Here is a 22,769-nt window from a genome sequence, read left to right on the forward strand (position 1 = left end):
CTGCCTGCAGGGGGCGCCGTGACGCCGTTCCCCCTCGTTGCCGGCAGGGGGCGCTGCGGCGCGGCGCGGCGGGGAGCGGCCCGGCCCGCTGGAAGATGGCGGTGCGGAAGAAGGACGGCGGCCCCAACGTCAAGTATTACGAGGCCTCGGACACCGTCAGTCAATTCGACAACGTCCGCCTTTGGCTCGGCAAGAACTACAAGAAGGTACGGATCGTTCGGGCCCGCCCGGCTTCGCGGTTCCGTCCCGCACGGAGCCGGGCCCTCGGCTGAGCCCCCTCCCGCAGTACATCCAGGCCGAGCCCCCCACCAACAAGTCGCTGTCGAGTCTGGTGGTTCAGCTGCTGCAGTTCCAGGAGGAGGTGTTCGGGAAGCACGTCAGCAACGCGCCGCTCACCAAACTGCCGGTGCGTGAGTCTGCGGGCGGACAAAGAGCCCCGCAAACCCCCCCATCCCCCCCCCGACACCCCCACGGCCCCGCACGGCCCCGCACTGCCTCGGTGTTGGGGGGGGGGACGCGTGGGGACCCTCCTCCTTCCAACCCCCCACCCCCCTTTGGAGGGGTCGTTGGGGACCCTCAGGGTTGGGGGGGGTTGGGGGACGCTCCTCCTGCCCACCCCCCCACCTTTGGAGGGGTCTTTGGGGGGGGGTTGGGGTGGCCACCCCCCTGGCATGGAGCGGGGACAGCAATGGGGACAGCAGGCAGGAGGGATCCGTCCCAGCCCTGTCCTGCTGTGGGGTATTGCCCTATGTGGGGTATTGCCCTATGTGGGGTATTGCCCCGTGTGGGGTATTGCCTGCACTGTGGGGCAGCCCCCCCCTACCCGAGTCCTCCCGTCCCCCCTTTGCAGATCAAATGCTTCCTGGATTTCAAGGCGGGGGGAGCCCTGTGCCACATCCTGGCGGCTGCTTATAAGTTCAAGAGCGACCAAGGATGGTGAGCAGCACCGTGGGGAGGATGGGATGGAATGGAGGGGTGAGGGGAGGTTGGGTTGGGTTGGGGGGGCAGAGATTTGTCTGCTCTATGGGGCACAATGGGGGCGGTCATGGCCCTGGGTCACAGCCCCATAGACAGAGCCCTGTAGGGGTGTTTGTGTCCCCCCTCTCCCCCTTCCTGGGCAGAATGGGGCTGAGTGATGAGGAGACCTGAGCTGTGGCTTTCATGAGAGTCGCTCTTTTCTTCCAATAAGGCGGCGTTTCGATTTCCAGAATCCCTCGCGGATGGATCGGAACGTGGAGATGTTTATGACCATCGAGAAATCCCTGGTGCAGGTGGGGGCCGCTTCCCTTCCCTCCTCCCCACGGCCTCTATTTGCTCCCAGCTCCCTTTAACGCTTTGCTTTCCTTCCCCAGAACAACTGCCTGTCCCGGCCCAACATCTTCCTGCACCAGGAGATCGAGCCCAAGCTGCTGAGCAAACTGAAGGACATCATTAAGAGGCACCAGGTGGCTTTTTGTGTTGGGGATGTTGGGTCTCATTCTGTTCTTCCTGCTGCTGCTCAGCTCTGTGGTCCTTCCTCTGTTCCCAGGGCACCGTGACTGAGGATAAGAGCAACGCGTCCCATGTTGTCTGCCCCGTCCCTGGGAACCTGGAGGAAGGTGGGTGCAATGAAGGAGGTGCAGCTGAATGGGGGCAGTGCTGGGGGTCAGGGCTGTGCATAGGGCTGCTCCATTTGTGTTCCTTGCAGAGGAGTGGGTCCGGCCGGTCATGAAGCGAGACAAGCAGGTCCTGCTGCATTGGGGATACTACCCTGACAGGTGAGGGGTTGTGGGGGTCACCGCTTTGTTTTGGGGTGAAGGGAATAAGGTTAAAGCTGAGGGATCTGCTCATCTCTGTGCTTCCAGCTACGACACCTGGATCCCAGCAAGTGAGATTGAGGCCTCTGTGGAGGATGCCCCGACACCAGAGAAGCCCCGGAAGGTGATGAGGACCCTCAGCCCCCTCCCCTGCCCATCATTGGTGTCCCTGACTTCCCTGCTTCCCTGCATGCAGGTCCATGCCAAGTGGATCCTGGACACTGACACCTTCAATGAGTGGATGAACGAGGAGGACTATGAGGTGTCTGATGAGAAGAGCCCCGTCGCTCGAAGGAAGAAGATCTCAGCCAAGACCCTGACAGACGAGGTGGGGGGGGGGGGGAGGTCTCCCCAATGGGGGTCTTCTGTCCCAGAGGTGCAGTGGGGAGATTCCCATGTGCCCCATGACCCCCCGTGGGCCCTATAGGTGAACAGCCCTGACTCAGACCGGCGGGACAAGAAGGGAGGCAACTACAAGAAGAGGAAGCGTTCACCTTCACCTTCACCCACCCCAGAGGCCAAGAAGAAGAACGCAAAGAAGGGGTGAGTGGGGTGGGGGGTCACAGGATGGGGGGCAGCAGGGTTGTGGAGCTGCTCAGGGCTATGGGAGCCCAGCGATGCTGACACCAGGAGCTCTGCTCTTTTCAGACCTGCCACCCCCTATAACAAATCCAAGCGTGGGCACCGTGAGGAGGAGCAGGAGGACCTGACCAAGGACATGGATGAACCCTCACCCGTCCCCAACGTGGAGGAGGTCACCCTGCCCAAAACAGGTGGGGGCTGGCAGCCCCCCCATGGGGTCACCCCATCCCCACTGCTGTGCTCAGCGCCTTCTTCCTCTGTTGCAGTCAACACCAAAAAGGACTCAGAGTCTGCACCCGTTAAAGGAGGCACCATGACGGACCTGGGTGAGCTGAGCTGTTGTAGGCCGGGTGCTGCAGGTGCTCCCTGGTGCTGCTGAGCCCGCGGTGCCCAAACTGCCCCCTCTGTGCTCTTTTCTAGATGAGCAAGAGGATGAGAGCATGGAGACAGCTGGCAAGGTGAGACAGCAGGGCTGGGCCAGCCCCCCCGTGTCATTTCTTCTCTGTGTCCCCACGTTCCTCCAAGGCCCCTTTTCCCATCTTGGAAGCCACTGCAGGGTGGTCATTTGTTCTTTCCTTGTCTCTTTATGGGGATGAAAAGGTCCCTTTCTGCCCTTTATGGTGGTGCTCCAGCCCACGTCGTGTGGGGCTGTGAGTGTCCGGATCCCGCAGCAGGCCTTCATGGTCTGGATGATCCAAACCAAGCTGTGATTCCTTGATGCTCACTGAGGGTGCAGAGCAGCACTCCCCCCCCCCAACCCCTCCTCAAGTCACTGCTGTCCCACAGGACGAGGAGGAGAACGGCACCGGCAGCAAAGGGGAGCAGGCCAAGAACCCCGACCTGCACGAGGACAACGTGACGGAGCAGACCCACCACATCATCATCCCCAGCTACGCCGCCTGGTTCGACTACAACAGGTACGGAGCTCTTAAGGCTGCAGCTGCACCCCCTGAGCCCCCCCCCCCAGCACAGCAGTGCGGGACCCCCCTGACCTTTCCCATCTCACAGCGTCCACGCCATCGAGCGCCGAGCGCTGCCCGAGTTCTTCAATGGCAAGAACAAATCCAAGACCCCCGAGATGTGAGGCTGAGCCCCCCACCCCACCTCTCCATCCCTTCCTCTGCCCCTTGGCCCCTCTTACCAACCTCCTTTTTGCCTCAGCTACTTGGCCTACCGCAACTTCATGATCGATACGTACCGCCTGAACCCCCAGGAGTATCTCACCTCCACCGCCTGCCGCCGCAACCTGGCCGGCGACGTCTGTGCCATCATGAGGTGGGTCCATCCCCCTGGCAACACAGCACCATGCAGACCCCCCCCCCTCTCTGATTCCACCCCCCCCACTTCATCTCTGCAGGGTGCACGCCTTCCTGGAGCAATGGGGCCTCATCAACTACCAGGTGGATGCAGAGAGCCGGCCCACCCCCATGGGCCCCCCCCCCACCTCCCATTTCCACGTCTTGGCCGATACCCCGTCCGGTTTGGTGCCTCTGCAACCCAAGACGCCTCAGGTGGGTGCACGTCGGGGGGGTCCCGTCGCGTCCGCCATCCCGTCCGCTTTCCCTGTGGGTGCTGGTGGGGGGGGGGGCTGAGCACAGCTTTGTCTGTGCCTCAGGGCCGGCAGAGCGATGGCGACGCCAAGACGGGCCGCAAGAGCAAAGAGATTGAAGACCTGGTCAGCGAGTCGGTGAAAGGGAAACCGGAGCTGGTAGGCGGCTACGTGGGGCGCGACCCCCGCCGCTGGCCGAGGAAGGCTCCTTCCCTCCTCCCCCTCGCGCCCCGCATGCCGCCCTGCCCTGGGGAGCAGGGACGCGGGGGGGACACCGTGACGAGCTGGGGGCACGATGGGGTCTATGGGAGAGGATGGATGTGCTGGGGGCTGGGGGGGTAGAATGGGGGTAGATGCGGCGCAATCGTGGGCTGTGCCCGATGTTTTCTGAGCTGCATCCCCAACGTCTGTTCTCCTTCCAGCAGCAGACCTCAGCCTCGCAGCAGATGCTGAACTTCCCTGACAAGAGCAAAGAGAAGCCGGCCGACATGCAGAACTTTGGGCTGCGCACTGACATGTACACCAAGAAGAACATCCCCTCCAAAGTGAGTACCAACCCCCCCCGGCCCCCCCTGCACCCCACCGTGCCGCTCACCCCTCTCACCCCCACTGCAGAGTAAAGCTGCAGCCAGTGCAACAAGGGAATGGACGGAGCAGGAGACGCTGCTGCTGCTGGAGGTGAGCTGGGAGCTACATGGGGGGGGTTAGACAACAACAGGGGTGACCGTGACCACCCAGCCCTACTGAGCACCCCCCCAACCCACCCCCAGGCCTTGGAGATGTACAAGGATGATTGGAACAAGGTGTCGGAGCACGTGGGCAGCCGCACACAGGATGAATGCATCCTGCATTTCCTGCGCCTGCCCATCGAGGATCCCTACCTGGAGGACTCGGAGGCATCACTGGGGCCGTTGGCCTATCAGCCCATTCCCTTCAGCCAGTCTGGTAACCCTGTCATGAGCACCGTCGCCTTCCTGGCCTCCGTCGTCGACCCCCGTGTTGCTTCTGCTGCTGCTAAATCAGCGCTGGGTAAGGGGAGTCTGGGTGGGGGGGGGGGGGACAACATGGGGGGCAATGGGTGTAAAGGGGGCTGGGCAGCAACACATGCTCAGGGCCGTGGGGGCAATGGGGGGGGGGGGAGCTGCACTTGTGGCTGTTGGAGGCAATGTGGGGCTGGCTGGGGGGGCTGCCCCTCTTTGCACCCCAAGTGGCTGACAGTGCTGCCCCACACACAGAGGAGTTCTCCAAGATGAAGGAGGAGGTGCCCACGGCCTTGGTGGAAGCTCACGTCCGTAAGGTGGAGGAAGCTGCCAAAGTGACGGGCAAAGCCGACCCTGCATTCGGGCTGGAGAGCAGCGGCATCGCCGGTACCCGCCTCGGAGGAGCCGGAACGGATCGGTACCGGGGGTTTGGGGGGGGGGTCTGCAGTGAACTGGGTGTGTGTGGAGGGTGTTTGGGGATGGGGGGTCACCAAGTGCTGCTTTCTGTCCCAGAGGAGGGCAGTGCGGAGGAGACACGCACCGAGACGACACCGGTGGAGGAGAAGAAGGAGGTAAAGGGAGCGGGGGTGGGGGGTGGGGGGTAGGGGGAGGTCTCACATGGGGACAAACCACCTCTGGAACCCCCCCCCAGGAGCCACGTGATGGAGCTGCTGAGGAGGAGGTGAAGGAGAAAGTGGGGGATGTGGCCAAGAAAGAGGAGGAGAAGGGCAAAGAGCCCGAGGGTGAGAAGGAGGCGGAGAAGGGCGACAGCGACAGCGCGGGTAAGTGGGGTCTGGATGGGGGTGAACCCTATGGCTGCCCCCCATGGACCGCCCCGCTGCCCATCCCCACCCCAGGGGAGCTGGAGAAGGAGAAGGAGGCAAAAGAGACACAAGAGGAGACCCCAAAGGAGCCAGCAGAGCCCGAGGCTGAGCGCAAAGCCAAAGTGGAGCGTGACATCGGAGAAGGGAACCTCTCCACCGCTGCTGCTGCTGCGCTGGCGGCTGCTGCTGTGAAGGCCAAGGTGGGGGTCAGGGGGAGGGAGGGGGGGGGGCTGGGAGCTGTGTGGGGGGCGCAGGCCGTGGTCTCCCATTATATCCCATCCCATCCCATTATATCCCATCCCTGCAGCACCTGGCGGCCGTGGAGGAGCGTAAGATCAAATCTCTGGTGGCGCTGCTGGTGGAGACGCAGATGAAGAAACTGGAGATCAAACTGCGGCACTTCGAGGAGCTGGAGACCATCATGGACCGCGAGCGGGAGGCGGTGAGGGGGGGGGGGGGGGGAACGATAAGGAAGGGGGGGCTGAGCCACGCTGTGCCCCCCCCGCTGACCTCCCCCCCCTCCCCTTTTCCAGCTGGAATACCAGCGGCAGCAGCTGCTTGCGGACCGCCAGGCCTTCCATATGGAGCAGCTGAAGTACGCGGAGATGCGCGCCCCGCCAGCAGCACTTCCAGCACCTGCAGCAACAGCAGCAGCAGCAGCCCCCCCCCGCTGCCCCCCGGCGCTCAACCTCTGCCCGCTGCTGGAACCCCCCTGGCCCCCGCCGCCCACCCGTTGGCCGCGCCGCCCACCCCCGCCATGGTGGCCCCCGCTGAGCCGGGGGGGCAGCTGATGCCTGGGGTTCCCCCCCCGCAGCCCCCACCACCACCAGGAGCACCACAGCCCGGCCCGGCCATCCCACACGGTGAGTAGGGGGCTGGGGGGGGTGTAGGTTGGGTGGTGGTCCTAGTTACTGTGGGGCACGGCATGGGGCTGGGTGCTGATGGTGACACCCATATGAGGGGCTCAAGGGGGGGGGGGGGCACAGCAGGAGGCTCCATGCTGATGCTGCCATCTATAATGGTGGGGGGGGTGCACAGCAGGGGGCTCAGTGCTGATGCTGCCATCTATAATGGTGGGGGCTTAGGGGGGGGGGGGGGGGGGGTGGCACAGCACAGGGATTCCCATCCATTTTGGATCTGGGGTGGCACAGCAGTGGGCTCAGTGCTGATGCCATCCATTGGGGGGTCAGGGGCTGATGCTGCCAACCATACTGGGGGGGGGGGGCTCAGTGCCAACGCTGCCATCCATGGAGACGGGAGGCACAACGCTCAGTGCTGATGCTCCCATCCACCCGGGGTGGGGGGGAGCTTGGGGTGGGGGCACATCAAGCAGCTGGATGCCGCCCCCCCCCCCATCTCCATCACACATCCTCTCTCCCACAGCCCCGGTGCCGTTCCCCGGCAGCAGCCGCCGTCTCAGAGCCTGGGGGGGAACCTGGGTGGCAGCGGCCACCCCTCCATGCCCGGTAATGCGCCCACGGCGCTGCCCTTCGCTCCGCCTCCATCCGCCATCCCATTGAGCATGGCTAACCCCCCTCGCCGACTCCATCGCCACCACTTTCCCCCGCTAACCCACCCGCCCTCCCGCTGCATGGGGGCCCTGACCAGCAGCATGCCGCCCGGGGGGCTGCCCCCCCCCCCCCTCCTCACCCACCCGGTCTGGCCTTGCCGTTGTTGGGGGGGGGCTCGCCCGCCGCGCACACAGCCCAGCCATCGTGGCCGCAGTGCAGGGGAGCCTCCTTCCCACCCCAGGTCTGCTTGCAGGTGAGATATGATGGGCCTGGGGGAGGTGGGAGGGGGGGGAAGGCAAAGGGGGTATAAGCTCAAGGTTGTGGGCACCCCCCCCCCCATGCACATCGGGATGGACGTTGGGTTTGGTTGGGTTTCTTTCTGGGGGGGGTCTCGTTCGGTCTCATTCCTAGGCAGAGGGCTATGTCATACCTTGCACCCCCCCACACACACCCCTCAATGTGACCCCCCCCCCTCCTCAATTCTTCCCTTTTCTCTCCATACAGATCAAGGCCCCCCCCCTGCAGACGGACCCCATCGCTCCCAGCCCCAGCACGGCCACCCCAGTCCCCCCTACACAGTGAGCCCCCCCCCCACCCACTGCAGCTGAAGCCCCCCGCCCCCAAAGGACCCCCCCCCCTTATCACCCTCAAGGAACCCCTTTTTCCCCCCTCTTTCCCCTCCCCCCCCAGCTTCAGTATTTTTTTATGACTGTCTGGATGTTATTTTAAGCGTTGGTCTCCTTTGGGGTGGGGGCGTAGGGGGGGGGAGGGCCTTGTTGTACCCATGCACCCCCCTTACCCCCCCTTACCCCCCCTCCCTCCCCAGCTCCATTTGTCGTGTCCCCCCCCCCTCTCTTTCCCCCCCCACTTCTCCTCCAACTCCCCTTTTTGTTTTTGTTTTTTAAATAACAAATAAAATTCCATGTCCCCGGGGCGGGAAGAAACAGCTGAGTATAAATAGATGGGGGGGGTGGGGGCACATATAGTGTGTGTGTGTGGGGGGGGCACAGAGACTCAGCATCGCTCTGCAGCCTTTATTGGGTGCCGCTACGCAGAGCAGTGATGGAGCCATGGGGCTGATTGGGGGCGGGGGGGTATTAGTAATGGAAGGGGGGGGGGGCAGAGAGGGGTGAAAGGCACCAAATCCATCATGGAGGATGGAAGGGGGAGGGGGGGTGAGTTGAAGGGGGGGGGGGGGTCTTCAGCCGCTCAGCACCATCCGGACGAGTTCTGCAGAGAGAAAAGAGGGGGGGGGGGGGTGAGGATCTGCCCCCCCCCATACTCTGTGCCCATCCCAAGGAGAGACGCAGACCCAGGAAATGAAGAGAGCGGAGGCCGCACCGGCTCCATGCGGGGGGGGGGGGACATGCTTGGTTTGAATATGGGGGGGGGGGGTTCAGAGTTTGGGGGGGGGGGCACCAGGGCGCAGAGCAAACAGGCGACGGCTTCAAGGCTGTTTTTTGGTCAAAGATGGGGGGAAAAAAAAGGAAGAATTGGAAAAAAAGCACCGCTAAAATGAATGAAAGGGGAGGGGGGGGGGGGGGCAAAAATGGTAATTAAGTAATTAATGCTTATGGAGAGGAGGGGTTCAAGGAGGGGGGGGGTCGTAATGGGAGAGCCGTACCCCTGTGGTGTCACCCCGACAGGATGTGTCGCACAAACGCTGGCAGGAAGGAAGGACACGGTGGTCAAGGGGGGGGGGGGGGCGAGTGTGGGGCTGAGCCCCCTGGGACCCCCCCATGTCAGGACCCCCCTCCCCAAAACACAGGGATAACCCCCCCCCAGACACACACACACAGACACCCCCCCCCCCCTCCATCCCAGTTCTCACCTTCGTAATTGATGCAGCCATTGCTGTCCTCATGCCCGGCCACCAGCTGCTCCACCTCCTCCTCTGTCATCTTCTCACCTGCAGGGGGGGGGGAACACAAAGGGGGGGGAGGTTGGGGGTCAATGGAAGCTGATAGCAGACAGCCGGGGGGGGGGCATGTGGGGGGGTGACCGCTCAACCAGGGCAATGGGGAGGGAGCCAAGTGGGGGGGTGATGCCATGTATGGGTGACTGCTCACCCAGGGCACTGATGGGGGGGGGGGGGGGCAACGCTGTGGGGGGCTGATACTGCTCACCTACAGCAATGGGGGGGGGGGGGACTACTCACTCAGAGCACCAGGGGGTGGTTGGGAGGGTGGGAGGCTTTGGGGGGCAGCTGCTCACCTGGGGGGGTGTTGAGGGGGACTCAGAGCACTGGGATGGGGGTTTGGGGGGGGGTTTGGCTGCTCACTGAGGGTATTATGGGGATTAAAGGTGTAGCTGCTCACCTTGGGGGGGGCTTTGGGGGGGATGACTGCTCACTCAGGGCCCCAGGGGGGGCTTTGGGGTATAACTGCTCACCTTGGGGGGGGGGGGGTTGAGTGGGACAACCACTTACTCAGGGTGCAGTGGGGGGGTGTTGGGGTGGAGGGGCTGCTCACCCAGGGGACTGGGGGGGGCGGTTTGGGGTTGGGGGGTGGTTTAAGGTTGGGTGGGGGGGGGTGTCTGCTCACCCAGGGTGACGAGGACGTGGCGGATCTCTGCGCCCATGACGGTGCCGTTGCCTTCCTTGTCGAAGACACGCAGCCCCTCCACGTAGTCCTCGAAGCAGCCCTGGTCCTTGTTCTTTGCAATGGTTTGCATCATGGGCAGGAACTGCTCGAAGTTCAGCGTCTTCAGGTTCATCTCTGGAGGGGGGGAGGGGGGGTTAAATGTGGGGGGGGTCCAGGGGGAAATCAAGGCACGTTGGGGGGGGTCATTGGGGTGGGGGGTCATAGAGACACTCACCGTCGCTCTTGGGGTTGCCCAGCACTTTCATCACCTCTGCGTTAGTGGGGTTCTGCCCCAGAGCCCGCATGACGTCCCCACATTGGCTGTACAGGATCTTCCCATCCCCCGTGCGGTCAAACAGCTGGAATGCCTCCTTGAACTCTGCAAGGGGGGAGGTTAAAGGTGGGAGGGGGCCCACAACGCCCCTCCTACCCCCCTCCCCTCCATCCTATGGGATCCCCATCCCGTGGGATCCCCGTGTGATGCCAACATAGGACCTGAACGTGCAGAGTCTTATAAGCTGCCAGGACCCAACTGCACCCGGAACTGGGAGCTCACAGTTACAAGGACCCCATAACGCGCACCTATAGGACCCCGTATGTATGGGATCAAGTAGGACTCAGCACCCACAGACCCCATAGCAGTGGAAACCCATTACCTGCACCCCATAGACCGGACACCTTTGGGCCGGGCAGCACCTGCCGTATGGAAACCCGACCCCCCCCCCCGTAACCCCCCCCGTCCCACTTCGGATCCGGCACAACGCGGGGGAGGGGCGGTGCGGGGTGTGGGGGGGGGGGAACCGCACCCGTTCGGGGCGGTACCGGAGCCGCCCCCCCCCCCCTCCCCTCCCCCTCCCCTCCCCCATCCGCAACCGGTGCGGCCCCGCCCCCGCAGGAATGCGGGCCGTCCCCGCGCTCTGCCCTTATATGGGCAAATGGACCCAGGCCCCGGGGACCCCCCTGCAGCCCCGCACATCCCGCACATCCCGCACATCCCTCCCCATCCCGCATATCCTGAGCGTCCCCGCATCCCCCCCCCCCCAACACACAACCCCATCCCCCCCCCCCGACATCAGGAAGTGCCGGTGCGGGGGGGGGGGGGTCACTCACTCACCCCGCCGTTTGTTCCTCCGAGAAATCGCACTGCGGGGAGAGCGCGGCCGTCAGCGAGACCCGCACCGCAGCCTTCAACCCCCCCCACCCCGCAACGCCCCCCCCGCACCGCCCCCCCACCCATCCCAGCACCCCCCGCCCACCCAGGTCAGCCCCCCCCCCCACACACACCAACCCTCCTCCATCGCATCCCGGTGCCGCCCCCCCCCGGCTCATCCCCGCTCCGTACCATGGCTGCCCCGCACGCACCGCCCCGCACCGCTCCGGTTCCGCTCCGTTCTGGGCCGAGGCCGCGGGGAAGGAGCTTTGTACCGCGTGACGTCAGAGCCGGTAATGAGGGGGGCGTGGTCTGCATAATGAGGTGGGCGGGGCGATAGGGAGAGGGCGGGGCGCGGGAAAAGGGGGCGTGGTCTTGAGCCACACCCTTCCTCCTGGCGGGATTTTTTGCCTTTAGATGGAGACAGAGCGGGGCCGGGGGGGGGGGGGGGGGGAAATACAGTGTGATGGGGGGGTGGCATTTCCCATTGGGACACTATGGGGACATCCCCCCTGTGGAGAACACCCCCACGGGGGGCATCGAGGTGACAACCCCCACCTCTGGCATCTCCCTTCCCCCCCTCACTAACCCAAGGGACAATGTTGTCCCCCCCCCCCCCCAACACACCCCCCCATGGACCACACAAGGACACAATTGTCACCTCCCTCCTTTATTTAAGGGGGGGGGTCGGGTGGGACACAGCCCCCAAAGGCAGTGGGGGGGGGCACAGCGGTGGTGTGGCGGTGGTGGCACAGCGGTGGCTCTGATAAAGCATCCCCCTGTGTGAGGGGGGGGGCCGGGGAGGGGGCACACACACCTCCCCCCCCCCATCACCCCCCAAATACAGAGGGGGTTCTTCCATGGTGAAAGGCACAGAGATAGAGAACAGTCTGCAGGCGGGGGGGGGGGGGGGGCACGGCCCCATATATCTTTGGTTGATGGTGGTGTTGGGGGGAGGGGGAGCAGGCTGAGGACCCCCCCCCCCTCCAGGCACAGCGGGAGTGGATACACTTGCAGGTTAGGGGCTGCTGCGCTCGTCCTGCAGCTCATACCTGGAGGGGGGGGGACAAGATGGGGATAAATGGGGGGAGATGGGGAAGGAGAGATTGGGGGGGGGGGGGCACAGCCCCAAAGGACCCCCCTCCATCCGCTCACCAATGAGTCCCTCCTTCAGCCAAGTCCATCTGTGCCAGGTCCAGGCGCAGCTGGGGGGGGGCACAGAGCTCAGTGTGGGTCTCTGAGGGGGCTCCTGTCCCCCTGATCTCCCTCCCCCCCCCCACAATGACCCCCCCGTACCTTCCCCAGCACCTCCTTCCCCCCCATGAAGGACACGTGGGCTTTGACCTGCGCCTCCAATGCACATCGTGGGGCGTCCTCAGGGGCCACTTCCCACTCCAACCTGTTGGGGGGGGGACACACAAGGAGCAATAATAGAGTGCACTGCATTGAATGCATTGAATGACCCCCCCCATAGAGCCCCCCCCCCCTGTACCGCTCATTGAAGTCGGGGTTCAGGGTCCTCCTCTGCACCGCAGTTCTACGCTTGGAGCCACGGCCACGCTCAGGGGGCAACAGGAGCAGTGAGACATAGGGGTCGGGGGGGTCCTTGGGGGGGGCTTTGGGGGGGGGCTTCAACTGCCTGGAGGGGGGAGAAGAGGGGATGATGAGTGAGGGGGGGGGGGGGTCAAACTGGAGAGAGACCAAATGGGAAAGTCATGGAATGGAGACACAAAACAGGGGGGGGGGGTTATGGGGGTCCTCCCCCCCCCCCCAACCCTGACCCCCTCCCCCCTTCCTCACCTGCATCCATGCACGATGGCCACCAGTTTGCGCTCATCACGGTGGTACCACACAGTCAGCTGCAGCCGGGGCCCCCCCAGCTCTGTACGACTGTAGGGGGGGGGGACAGCAGTGACACTCAGCCCCCCCCCCCACGGACCCCCCCCCAGGCCTGTGCCCCCACCCTCTCCCAGGCCCTACCTGTGTGCTGGGGGCAGCCGTTGCCTCAGCGTCCCCCCCCCATCCTGGTTCTCCTCCTTGTCCCCATCCCCCCCCGCCATCACCTCCTGTGGTTCATCATTGTCCCCCCCGGCGTGGGGTCACTGCTGGCTGCCACCCCCGAGTGCTGAGACACCAGGATCTGGGAGTGGGGAAATGTAGGAGAGATGAAGGTGGGGGGGTTCAATCCACCCCCCCCCGACAAAGAAATGGACTCACCCCCAGTTGTGCCCGTAGCAGCACCTGCCCCCCCCCTGTCAGTGGCAGCCACGTGTCCAGGGTCAGCATCTCAGCTGCCAGCAGTTGGGACAGGGGGAGGCTGAGTGCACCCAGAGCCTGCCCCCCCACATCCTGCACCTGGGGGGCAACGGGCAGCAAGGTGTGGGGCGGCCCCCATAGGGCAGCATCCCATAGGGAACCCCCTTCATAGGCAGCACCCCCATTGGGCAGCCCACCACCCCAGGAAATAGGACCCCCCCCCGCCATCATCATAGGGCAGCACCCCATAGGGAACCCCCACCCCCATCATATAGGGCAGCACCCCATAGAGCAGCCCACCCCCAAATAGCGCAGCACCCCATAGAGCAGCCCACCCCCCAATAGGGCAGCCCACCCCTATAGGGAATAGGGAATCCCCCACAAATCAAAGGGCAGTACCCCACCTTTATAGGGCAGCTTACCCCATAGGTCAGCACCCCATGGGGAGCCCCCTCCCATCATAGTGCAGCCCCCCATAGAGCAGCCCACCCCCATAGGGCAGCACCCCCATAGCAAAACTCCCCCCTTAGGGCAGCCCAACAGATCAAAACCCAAAGGGGATCCCTCCCCCATAGGAACCCCCCCACATTCCCCATAGGGCAGAACCCCCATAAGGCAAACCCCATAGGGAAGCACTACCCATCGGGCAGCCCCCTATTGAACAGCCCCCCCCCACAACCCATAGGGACCCCCCCCTATAGGGCAGCCCCCCCCCCAGGACCTTCAGCTCCAGCGCCTCCCCCTGCGGCCGTTTGATGAGGAAGGAGAAGCCTTCATCCCACACCGGGTCTGTGCTCGGGGCGCAGGTCTGGGGGCACAGCATTGGTGAAGCCCCCCCCCAATAAAAACCCCCCACCCTTCATCCCACTGTCCCACCTTGGTCTTAAAGGAGACATCACGCACTGACAGGGTGGCAAAGGCAGAAGGGGGCTTGGAGCCTTTCCGGAGCTGGGATACAGAATGGGGGGGGGGGTCAGAGTATGGGATGGGGGGGTGGGGTGTATGTATGGGGGGCTTTGGGGGGGGGCTCACCGGGAGCTCTGCAGCACGGTCCAGGAATATGGAGAGGAGTGAAGCTGAGAGTTCCTCCCCCCGGGAGGGCTGCAGGAGGCTGTTGGTGTGCAATACCTGGGGGGGGGCAAAGGGAAAGGGAGGGGGTGAGAATGAGGACTATGGGGGGGGGGGATGATGGGGAGGATTGGGGGGGTGATGGTGAAAGGGAAGGTGGGGAAAACATGATGGGGGGTGAATAAGGGGATAGATGGGGGGGTGGGGGGGAGCAAGGGGGGGTACACAGGGGGGAGATATGGGGGAGGTACATGGGGGGGGGGTGTATATGGGGACACATGGGGATGAGGATGATGGTGATGGGGATGATGATGATGGGGATGATGATAGAGATGGGCACAAGGAGATGAAGGGGGTGGGGATGGGGATGGGACCCCCCCTCACAGACCCCCCCATACCTGCTCCAGCACAGCAGAGCTGGACTGGGGCTGCAGGCCTCTCCAACCTGACATGCAGGCGCCCAGAGCGCACCTCCTCCAGGGGCAGCCACTTAATGGGGGTGAGATGATGGGGTTGGGGGTGGGGGAAGAGCCCCCCCCTTGGTGTGATTCCCCCCCTCCCCCCCAAAGACACAGCCCCCCCCCCATTACCTCATCCAGGAATCCACTGCTCAGCACCCTCCTGAGCGGCACTTTGCACCTGGAGGTGTTGGGGGGGGGGGAGAGGTGGTGGGTTGGGGGTATTTCCCCACTGTCCCCCCCCCCCCCAACCCCCCCATTCAAAACCCACCTGCCCAAGAAATCATCCTTATCCACATCCTTATCAAACAGCTCAAACTCCACGTCCTGCCCGGGGATGTCATTCACCACCACCTTATGGGGGGGGGGGGGGGGAAACAGGGTTATCACAGGGGCCCCCCCCCCCCCCCACACACACACAACCTGGGGAAGGGGGGTAGGGGTTATTGCTGCCCCCCCCCCCCCCCATTGTACCTCATAGATCTCATTCCAACGTGGGTTCAGCTCCTCCCGGACCACTCGGCTGCGGAACTTTTGCCCCCCCACCTTAACAGCAGCATAAGGGTCGGAGCGGCCCTTCATCAGCCCCCCAGGAAGTTATCCTTGGCTATCAGATCCTCTGCTTCCAGGAGGTGGATGCGCAGCACAGCCTGGGGAATTGGGGGGGGGGAGTTAAAAGGGTCTTGCTTTTGTGCCCCCCCCACAACATCTCTAACCCCAATCCCCCCCCAGGACCCCCCCATCCCAAAGCTCCCAGCCCCAACTCCATCCTACCCCCAACCCCCCCCTCCAGGAGGATCCCCCCCCCATCCCTGAGCTCCATCCTGATCCTCCAAGTGCCCCCCCCCCCCCCAATCCTAACCTGAGAACCCCCCCATCCCAAAACCCAGGATCCCCAGCCTGAGTTCTTTCCTTATAACACCCCCCCCCTCCCACAGACCCATCCTTATCCCACCCCCAAGACCCCATCCTAAACCCCAAGGCTCCCAGACCCCAACAGCATCCTGACCCCCCCCCCGTTAGGACCCCCCCCCCCAATCCTGACCCCCCAAATCTCCCCCATTCTCCCCACACCTCAGTCCCAAACTGGGGGTCCGGGCTGGCTTTGCTGGGTCTTCGTGCACTGCTAGTACCAACAGGGTCTCCAAATGCCCAGGGGGGGTCGCTGGGGGGGGACCACCCTCAGGACCATCAAAGTACAGCACCTGCACAATGAAGTGGGTCAGTGCAGGGTGGGCTACGCCACCCCCCAGCCCCACACTCACCCACAGCATCCAGATGATGTGCAGGTGACTGTGGGGGTCTCTATGACCCCCCATATCCCCCCCCAGCCCCACACTCACCCGCAGCACCAGGGTGAGGTGCAGGCGGCTGTTGGGTGCTGCGTGTTGCAGTGCAAAGGGCTCAGACAGGGTCAGCTCTGGGGCAGAGAGCAACCGAGAGAGGGGCACGGAGAGGGAGCCCAGGGGGGTCTGACGGGGGTCGTCCTTCACCTGGGGGCATGGGGGGGTCATGGGGGTGAAGAGGGGTATGGGGGGGGTGGTGTATTGGGGAGAAATGGGGTATAGAGGGGAAATAGGGCATGGGGGGGAATGGGGTATGCTGGGGAAATGGGGTATTCAGGGGGGGAAATGGGGTATGGGGGCTTGTGGGGATCTGGCTGGGAATAGGGGGCAATATGGGGTATGGGGCTGTAAAAGGAGATGGGGGGGTATGGGGCACAGGGGTCATGGGGGTGTATGGAGGGACTATGGGAGAATATGGGGGGTTATGGGGTTCATGGGGTATGGGAGCACAGAGGGGTATGGGGGAATTGTGGGGGGAATATGGAGTATGGGGGCTTATAGGTGATACGGGGGGGGATGTGTGTGGGGCTGGGGGGGGTGGGCTTGCCTGGATATCCAGGTCCTGGTGTGCAGGGTCATGCAGGAAGAAGCGGAAGGCGTCCTCCCATACTGGGTGCCGTGTGTTGTACACCACCTATGGGGTGGATGGGGATGGGGGGAGCAATGAGTGCAGCCCCTCACCCTGTACCCCCCTCCCAGGCACCGCTGTGCCCCCCCCCCAGCCCCCCCACCTTGCTCTCTCGTGTCACATCCTGCACTGACACCTGCACCACGGGGTTGGGCTCCTTCCCAGCCTTCTTCACCTAAGCAGAAATATAAGGGGGGGGGGGGGGGGTTGCAGGTTGGGTTGCCCCCCCCTCCATTCCCAGGACCCCCCCCCACCCCCAACTCACAGGCAGCTCCTCTGCACGGTCCAGGTAGACCACCAGGATGGCAGCTGACGGTGGGTCGGGGTTGGATGGGATCTTACGGTTCCTTTGCAGAACCTGAAGGTTATTTTGGGGGGGGGGGGGGGGTGAGGAATTGAACAAGGCAGAGCCCCCCCATTGCTGAACCCCCCCCCTTCCATCAGCCCCTCACCTGCTCTAGTTTGGAGGCATCAGCCAGCAATGTCAGCCACTCCAAGCGCAGGTGCAGCCGCCCACGACCCCCATCCTGCAGTGGGAACCACTGTGGGGACAGTGGGGTCAGAACAGACCCCCCCCCCCCAATTAACCCCTTGCCCCCCCCCCCTCAGCCCCCTCCTCACCTCCTCCAGCACTCGCGCCTTCAGCACCTCCCCAAAATCCAGCTTCATCCTGGATAAAGGGGGGAGGGGGGGGTCAGTTGTGAGCTTGGCGCTGTGACCCCAATGTTCCCATATGGGGGCTGTGACCCCAATGCTCCCAGTCAATGGGCTCTGACCCCAATGCCCCCCCCCTCAGAAGCTGTGACCCCCACCTGCCCAGCAGATCATCCTGGTCGGGGTCTTTATCAAAGAGCTCCACCTCGATCTCTTGGCCGGGCACCTCATGTACAATGAACTACAAGAGGGGGGTCAGCGTTGTCCCCACATGCCCAGCCCCCAAGATGGGGATCCTGGGGGGGTAGCAGGAGGTTGGGGGTCACAGTGGGGTGGGGGGGGGGTTCCAGGGGTGCCCACCTCATACACCTCATCCCAGGTGGGGCTGAGCTCGCTGTGCACCACGCGGCTGTTTGCCACCTGCGTGCCCACCCCGCAGCACAGCGTAGGGGTCCGACTTCCCTTCCACCAACCCCCCCATGAAACGATCTTTGCTGCGCAGCTCCCTTGCTCCAAACAGATGCACACGTACCACACCCTGCAGATGGATAAGGGAGAAAATGGGGGAGGGGGGGTCACCTTTAATCTATGTGTGACCCCCCCCCTCATTCTTCACTCCAGACCCCCCCCCCTCCTCCATACCCTGGGGAGGGGGCAGCGCAGCTGGGCGGCGTCGTGTAGGTCGGGGACCAGTGGAACCAGGAGGCGGTTGGGCAGCACAAGGTATGAGGAGATGGTGTCCATGATCATCGTGTCTGACATAGAGCTGATATGGGGGGGGGATACACAGGAGAGGGGGGGGGTCAGTGTGGTCCTATGGGGCTGAGAGCACCCCTATGTGCTATGGGGCTCACCTGAGGCCTGGGATATCCAGCAGGTTGGTCATCCCCGTCCAGTTGATGTCCAATGTCTGGAGGTGGAGGAAGAGATGTGAAAGGGGGGATGGTGGGGGGGGGGTCAGAGAGGAGGGGGAGACCATATTGGGGTGGGGGGGGCACTCACTGGGCGCCGGATGAAGAACATGGTGAGGGCCCCCACAATGGGCACGTCACCCAGCAGCGGCTCCAGGATGACCCTCAGTGTCCCATGGAGCTGAGGGGGGACGGGGGTGGGTAAGAGGGGGGGGCTCTCTTGTCAGCACTGCCCCCCCCCCCCCCCTCTCACAGTGCAGCCCCACAGCTGCCCCCCCCTCACCTGCATGCCCTTCACCCCTGCCTTGCAGAAGAACTTCTTCACCTCCACGTCGATCTGCACATCACCCACGTAGCTGTGAGGGATGGGAAGCTGCTGAGGGTGAAGGGGGTGGGGGGGGTGGGGGTCTGGCCATAAGGGACCCCCACCCCAGGATGTGTATGTGGGGGGGGGGGATCAGCTGCTCACCTGATGTTGAGGTCCAGCAGGATCTGCTTCTTGTGGGTACCGGGGTGAGCCCGGACCCCCAACACACGGAGAGGCTGTGAGGAAAGGTTGGGGGGGGGGGCACTGAAAGTGGGGCACAAAGAGCTGCCCCTCATGGTGGGGAGGGGGCAGGGAGGGGGTCGTACCTTCTCACCCATGTCCACCTTGGTGAAGGTGAAGGTCTGCAGGTGGGTGTTGGAGGCGCGGATGGAGGGAGCGATGCTCTCCACCAACAGCTTCTCCATGTAGCGGCCAAAGAACGGCCACGTCTGCGCCAGGATCTGCACCAGGATGGACAGAGGGATGGGTGAGGGGACAGAGGGACAGACAGAGAGAAGGATGGGGGGCAGAACGGGCAGGGAAGGGGGCAGATGGATGGATGGACAAACAGACTGAGGGGAGATGGATGGATGGATGGACGGTGGGACTGATGGGTGGGCAGACAGATGGACGGGCAGTGGAAAAGGTGGATGCGTGGATGGAGAGAAGGATGGAGGGGCTGCCAGGAGGATGGACGGACAGACAGACAGACTGATGGATGGATGGACCCATGGACTCCTCACCTTGTTCAGCCATTCTGCCCTCTCCACATCCGGGAAGCTCACCTATGGGGTGTGCGGGGATGGAGGGGGGTCACGACACCTCGGGGTGGGCGCCTGGAGCTCCTCCCACTGCCGTCCGACCCCCAGGACCCCCAGCAGCTCCCCCCCCCCCCCCAGGGGCGGCCATGAAGCTGCGACCAACACCTGGCAGCGCTGCTGGGGGGGGGGGGGGGTGGACACACCGTGTTGTCGCTCCAACCCCCGCCTTCCCCGCAGGGTGAACCCGGGCAGGAAACCGTCCCCCCCGGGCGCAGTGAGTCAGGGCGCGGCCGGAAGCCCCGGGCTCTAACGGGAGGGGGAGCCCCACCCCCCCCCGGGTTAACCTTATAACGGGGCGGGGTTGGGGGCGCTGCAATGCGGCGGGGAGCGAAGCGGGGAGCGAAGCGGGCAGCCCGAGCTGCGAGCGGCCCTGGAGGGGTCGGTTCATCCCCCCCCCCCCCCCTCGGGTACCGCTTACCCACGCCGGCAGCTCCCCGCGTGCCGCTCCCAGCCCCGCGGCGGCGGCGGCGCGCACGGCCGCTTCCTCATCGCTATGCAGGCGCGCCGCCAGGCTGAGCGCGCGCTGCCGGGCGCGCCGCCGCCGCCTCCATCCCGCGTAAAGAGCCAAAGCCAAGAGCAGCGCGCCCGCTCCCAGCCCCAACAGCCCCGCGGCGTAGGCGGGCAGCGCCCAAAGCAGCCGCCGTCCCACCGCCGCCGCCGCCGCCGCCCCCGCGCCGCGCCGCTCCATCACGGCGCGCTCCTCCGCTCCGCGCCGCCGGCCACGCCCACAACGAGCCTTGGCCACGCCCCCTCCCACCGACCACGCCCTGGGTGGTGGCGCGCCGAGCAAGCCACGCCTTCTCGCTTCCCATTGGCTGGAGGAGAAAAAAGGAGGCGTGGCCAAGGGGCGAGGCTCCGCGCCCACGCGGTTTGGCCTTTTTAGGAGCGGACGACGCTCCCCCCACCCCACGCCCCCCCCCACACCGGAACCTCACGGCCCCTCCCGCCCCGTTGAGCCCACCCCGGCTCCGTCGGGCCCGCCCCGGCTCCGTCGAGCCCCCGGCACGTGTTGGGACGCCGCCTGGAGTCACTGTTTAATGGCTGAAAACGTTACACGGATCTCGGCTTGGGGAAGGTTTGGGGGGGGGGGGCTGCGCTGAGGGTCCCGGTGCTGCCCCCCCCCTTCCCCTCCACCGGGCACAGCCCCAAGATAAGAGCCAGAAAGGATCCCCACAGCTCGTCCTTCTGTCCCAGGGTCATCCCTCTGTCCCTCTGTCCCATTCCAGGGGCTACAGAGAGGGTGGGGGGCACCGGGTATCCCCCGCGCCATTCATCCCTCATCCCTGAATCCACCTCCATGCGGCTGAAGGAGGAGATGCCCCTTCCTCCATCCTCAGCCTGGATATGAAGGGTCCCGAGGGTTCCTGAGGGTTCCTCAGTTCTGCATCTCTCAGCCCCCAAAGTCGGAGGCCAAAGTGTGGTCAATGGGTTGGGGGGGAAAAGGGGGGTGGGTTGGGGCCGTCAGTGCGGCATGGCCGTTATCCTCATGCTCTGCGAGGCAATGGGGTACGTCACCATGGGGGTGGTGGCGTGGCTCATGGTGATGCCTCCCAACGGCTGCGCCATCGACACGGCCACCGGAGCCACCGAAACGGCCACCGGGGCCATGGAGACCGGGGGAGCCATTCCCTGGGCAATGGTCTGTGCCAGGGCTGCGGAGAGAGGGGTGATTTCGGGGTTCATGGGGGGAGCGGCGTTGGTTGGGGGTGCAGCCTGAGCGCCAGCGGGTGCTACCAAATCCTGCTGGGAGACGGGCCGGGGCTGCAAGGCCTGGCTGCTGAGCGTGGTGTGGGTCTGAGCGATGCTGTGGTTGTAATTGGTGACGGTGCCCACGGTGGGGGCCAGAGTCTGCTCGGTGGCCGTGGCCGTGGAGCTGAGCGTCATCACCTTGGCCTGGTTGCGGAATTGGGCGTTCTGTTCCAAAAGAACCTCGTTGGTCGCCATCAGGTTGTTCACCTGTTTCTTCAGGTCCTCCACGCGCTTCCTCAGCATGATGTTCTCCTCCTCCAGCAGCCGGTACTCCACTGTCCGTGGGTTGGCGAAGCTGTACTCGTAGGTCTCAAAGGACAACCCGTCCACCCGCCGCCTCTTCAACAAGGGCTCGTGGTCGTCGTAACGATCACCGTCATATATGGCATCATAGGGGTCGTAGCGACGCACGGCGGCCACCATGCCCGGCTCACGGCTGGCCATGCCCCGTGCCTCGTACTCATAGTCCCTCTGCAGGTGTTGGAACTTACACTTGGCTCCCCGTTGGCAGTCGCCCTTCAAGAAGTCCCTGCAGATGGGCACCTCCTCTTTGCTGTTGGGCAGGTCGGCGGGCGAGAGGCCGAGTCCTGCTGCCACCTTCTGGCGCAGGCGCGGGGGCAGCTCGCCGGTTTTCTTGTAGCAATCCTCGTCCTCTTTGGTGCCGTGGATGAAGCGGCAGTTGAGACGAACGCATTCCTTGTTCTGGAAGTCGTGGCAGAAGATGAATTCGTTCTTACGGACGCCCAGGTTGGTCACTTCGCTGATATCCGGGTGTCGAAAACGGCACCGTTTGCCCCGTTTACAAACGTTCCGGAGGAAATCCCGGCAGATATCATCCGCGTCCCCACCCGCCTCGTCGCCGCCGCTGTTGCTGTAGCCGTCCCGGTCGGGCATCTTCGCCGCCGCGGGGCCGCTGTGAAAGGAAGGAGAGCGGGGAGAGTGAGGGGACCGGGCCGGAGCCACGCGGAGACAGCGGCCGCCGTTAAGGGGCGGCCCCGGCCGGTAAGGGGAGCTCGGAGGGGCTCACGGAGCCCGAAACTGCCCCGCGGGGACCCGGCCGGGCCCCGGGAGAAGGAAGGGAGAGAACCGCCCCGCGGGGTGTCCATGGGAACCGCCCGCCCGCCCGGGGAAGGCCCGAGGGAGGCCCGGCGGTGCGGCCTGCGGCGGGGCCCGGCCCGGAGCGTGGCGGAGCGGATGCGGCCGATCCCGAGGTCCCGTCCCGGCGCAGCCCAGCTCGGCCCAGCTCGGCCCGGCCCGTCGCGGCCGCCGCAGCCCCGCACTCCGCCGCACTCACCCGCTCGCGGCCTCCTCGCGAGTCCTCCAGTGCCAACAATGAGCGGTCCCTTCCGGCCGCCGCTCTGCGCCGGGCAGGAAGTGCTCTATGTTACTTCCGGGTCAGCCCGGAAGGAGCCGCGCGCTTCCTCCCTGCGTGACGCGCGTACGGCGGGACGGCTTCTTCCGGGTTCGTGACGTCATAAGAGTGCGCCGCCACAGCCTCAGCCCCCGTGGGTTTGTTCCATCGCTCCGGGCCCGTCCCGGTACCGGCACGGAGCGCTGCCACCCCACGTGTCGGAGACGCGAACCGAGCCGTCCCGCC

The 22,769-nt window shown here is 64.7% G+C and overlaps 4 protein-coding genes across 5 annotated transcripts; 1 reads left to right on the forward strand and 3 right to left on the reverse strand.

Moving 5' to 3' along the window:
* The first annotated feature begins 47 nt into the window (after positions 1–47).
* On the forward strand, positions 48–8,052 carry SMARCC2 (SWI/SNF related BAF chromatin remodeling complex subunit C2). Its single transcript, XM_072357956.1, is given in 38 exon segments — positions 48–206; positions 287–406; positions 851–936; positions 1,190–1,271; positions 1,353–1,445; positions 1,529–1,598; positions 1,688–1,757; positions 1,845–1,920; positions 1,993–2,124; positions 2,224–2,339; positions 2,445–2,569; positions 2,645–2,704; positions 2,799–2,836; positions 3,165–3,295; positions 3,387–3,458; positions 3,540–3,653; positions 3,736–3,889; positions 3,994–4,086; positions 4,350–4,472; positions 4,543–4,605; positions 4,698–4,956; positions 5,163–5,299; positions 5,301–5,325; positions 5,421–5,479; positions 5,560–5,689; positions 5,765–5,931; positions 6,039–6,173; positions 6,265–6,345; positions 6,347–6,391; positions 6,393–6,594; positions 7,115–7,132; positions 7,135–7,262; positions 7,264–7,293; positions 7,295–7,324; positions 7,326–7,361; positions 7,363–7,431; positions 7,434–7,491; positions 7,747–8,052. Coding segments are annotated over 38 exon segments (3,642 nt in total). The 5' UTR covers positions 48–95; the 3' UTR covers positions 7,851–8,052.
* Positions 8,053–8,440: 388 nt separating this feature from the next.
* Positions 8,441–11,307, reverse strand: MYL6 (myosin light chain 6). Of its 2 annotated transcripts, XM_072357955.1 has the most exons (7): positions 11,167–11,307; positions 10,940–10,967; positions 10,060–10,203; positions 9,786–9,959; positions 9,074–9,151; positions 8,867–8,905; positions 8,441–8,472 (listed from the first exon to the last, which is right to left on the reverse strand). In XM_072357955.1, the coding sequence occupies exons 1-6, from the start codon at positions 11,290–11,292 to the stop codon at positions 8,877–8,879; spliced, it is 579 nt and encodes a 192-aa protein (XP_072214056.1). In that variant the 5' UTR covers positions 11,293–11,307; the 3' UTR covers positions 8,441–8,472; positions 8,867–8,876. The 2 variants fall into 2 exon arrangements, with proteins under 2 accessions (XP_072214056.1, XP_072214055.1); XM_072357954.1 differs by lacking the exon at positions 8,867–8,905.
* Positions 11,308–11,632: 325 nt separating this feature from the next.
* Positions 11,633–20,156, reverse strand: ESYT1 (extended synaptotagmin 1). The gene is given in 36 exon segments (XM_072357950.1): positions 11,633–12,026; positions 12,130–12,179; positions 12,271–12,373; positions 12,467–12,613; positions 12,775–12,864; positions 12,955–13,055; positions 13,058–13,114; positions 13,192–13,329; positions 13,952–14,038; positions 14,107–14,178; positions 14,263–14,358; positions 14,697–14,732; positions 14,734–14,787; positions 14,889–14,937; positions 15,028–15,110; positions 15,231–15,349; positions 15,352–15,406; positions 15,831–15,898; positions 15,901–15,961; positions 16,100–16,249; positions 16,650–16,736; positions 16,834–16,905; positions 16,996–17,088; positions 17,183–17,272; positions 17,352–17,400; positions 17,543–17,625; positions 17,745–17,816; positions 17,818–17,922; positions 18,027–18,150; positions 18,239–18,294; positions 18,387–18,476; positions 18,579–18,651; positions 18,765–18,838; positions 18,929–19,063; positions 19,346–19,387; positions 19,842–20,156. Coding segments are annotated over 36 exon segments (3,165 nt in total). The 5' UTR covers positions 20,112–20,156; the 3' UTR covers positions 11,633–11,992.
* Positions 20,157–20,450: 294 nt separating this feature from the next.
* On the reverse strand, positions 20,451–22,661 carry ZC3H10 (zinc finger CCCH-type containing 10). The gene is given in 2 exon segments (XM_072357908.1): positions 20,451–22,085; positions 22,467–22,661. Coding segments are annotated over 2 exon segments (1,383 nt in total). The 5' UTR covers positions 22,649–22,661; the 3' UTR covers positions 20,451–20,884.
* Positions 22,662–22,769: the final 108 nt, after the last annotated feature.

The sequence above is a fragment of the Excalfactoria chinensis genome, chromosome 28 (genome assembly GCF_039878825.1).
Source record: "Excalfactoria chinensis isolate bCotChi1 chromosome 28, bCotChi1.hap2, whole genome shotgun sequence".
Lineage (NCBI taxonomy): Eukaryota > Metazoa > Chordata > Aves > Galliformes > Phasianidae > Excalfactoria > Excalfactoria chinensis.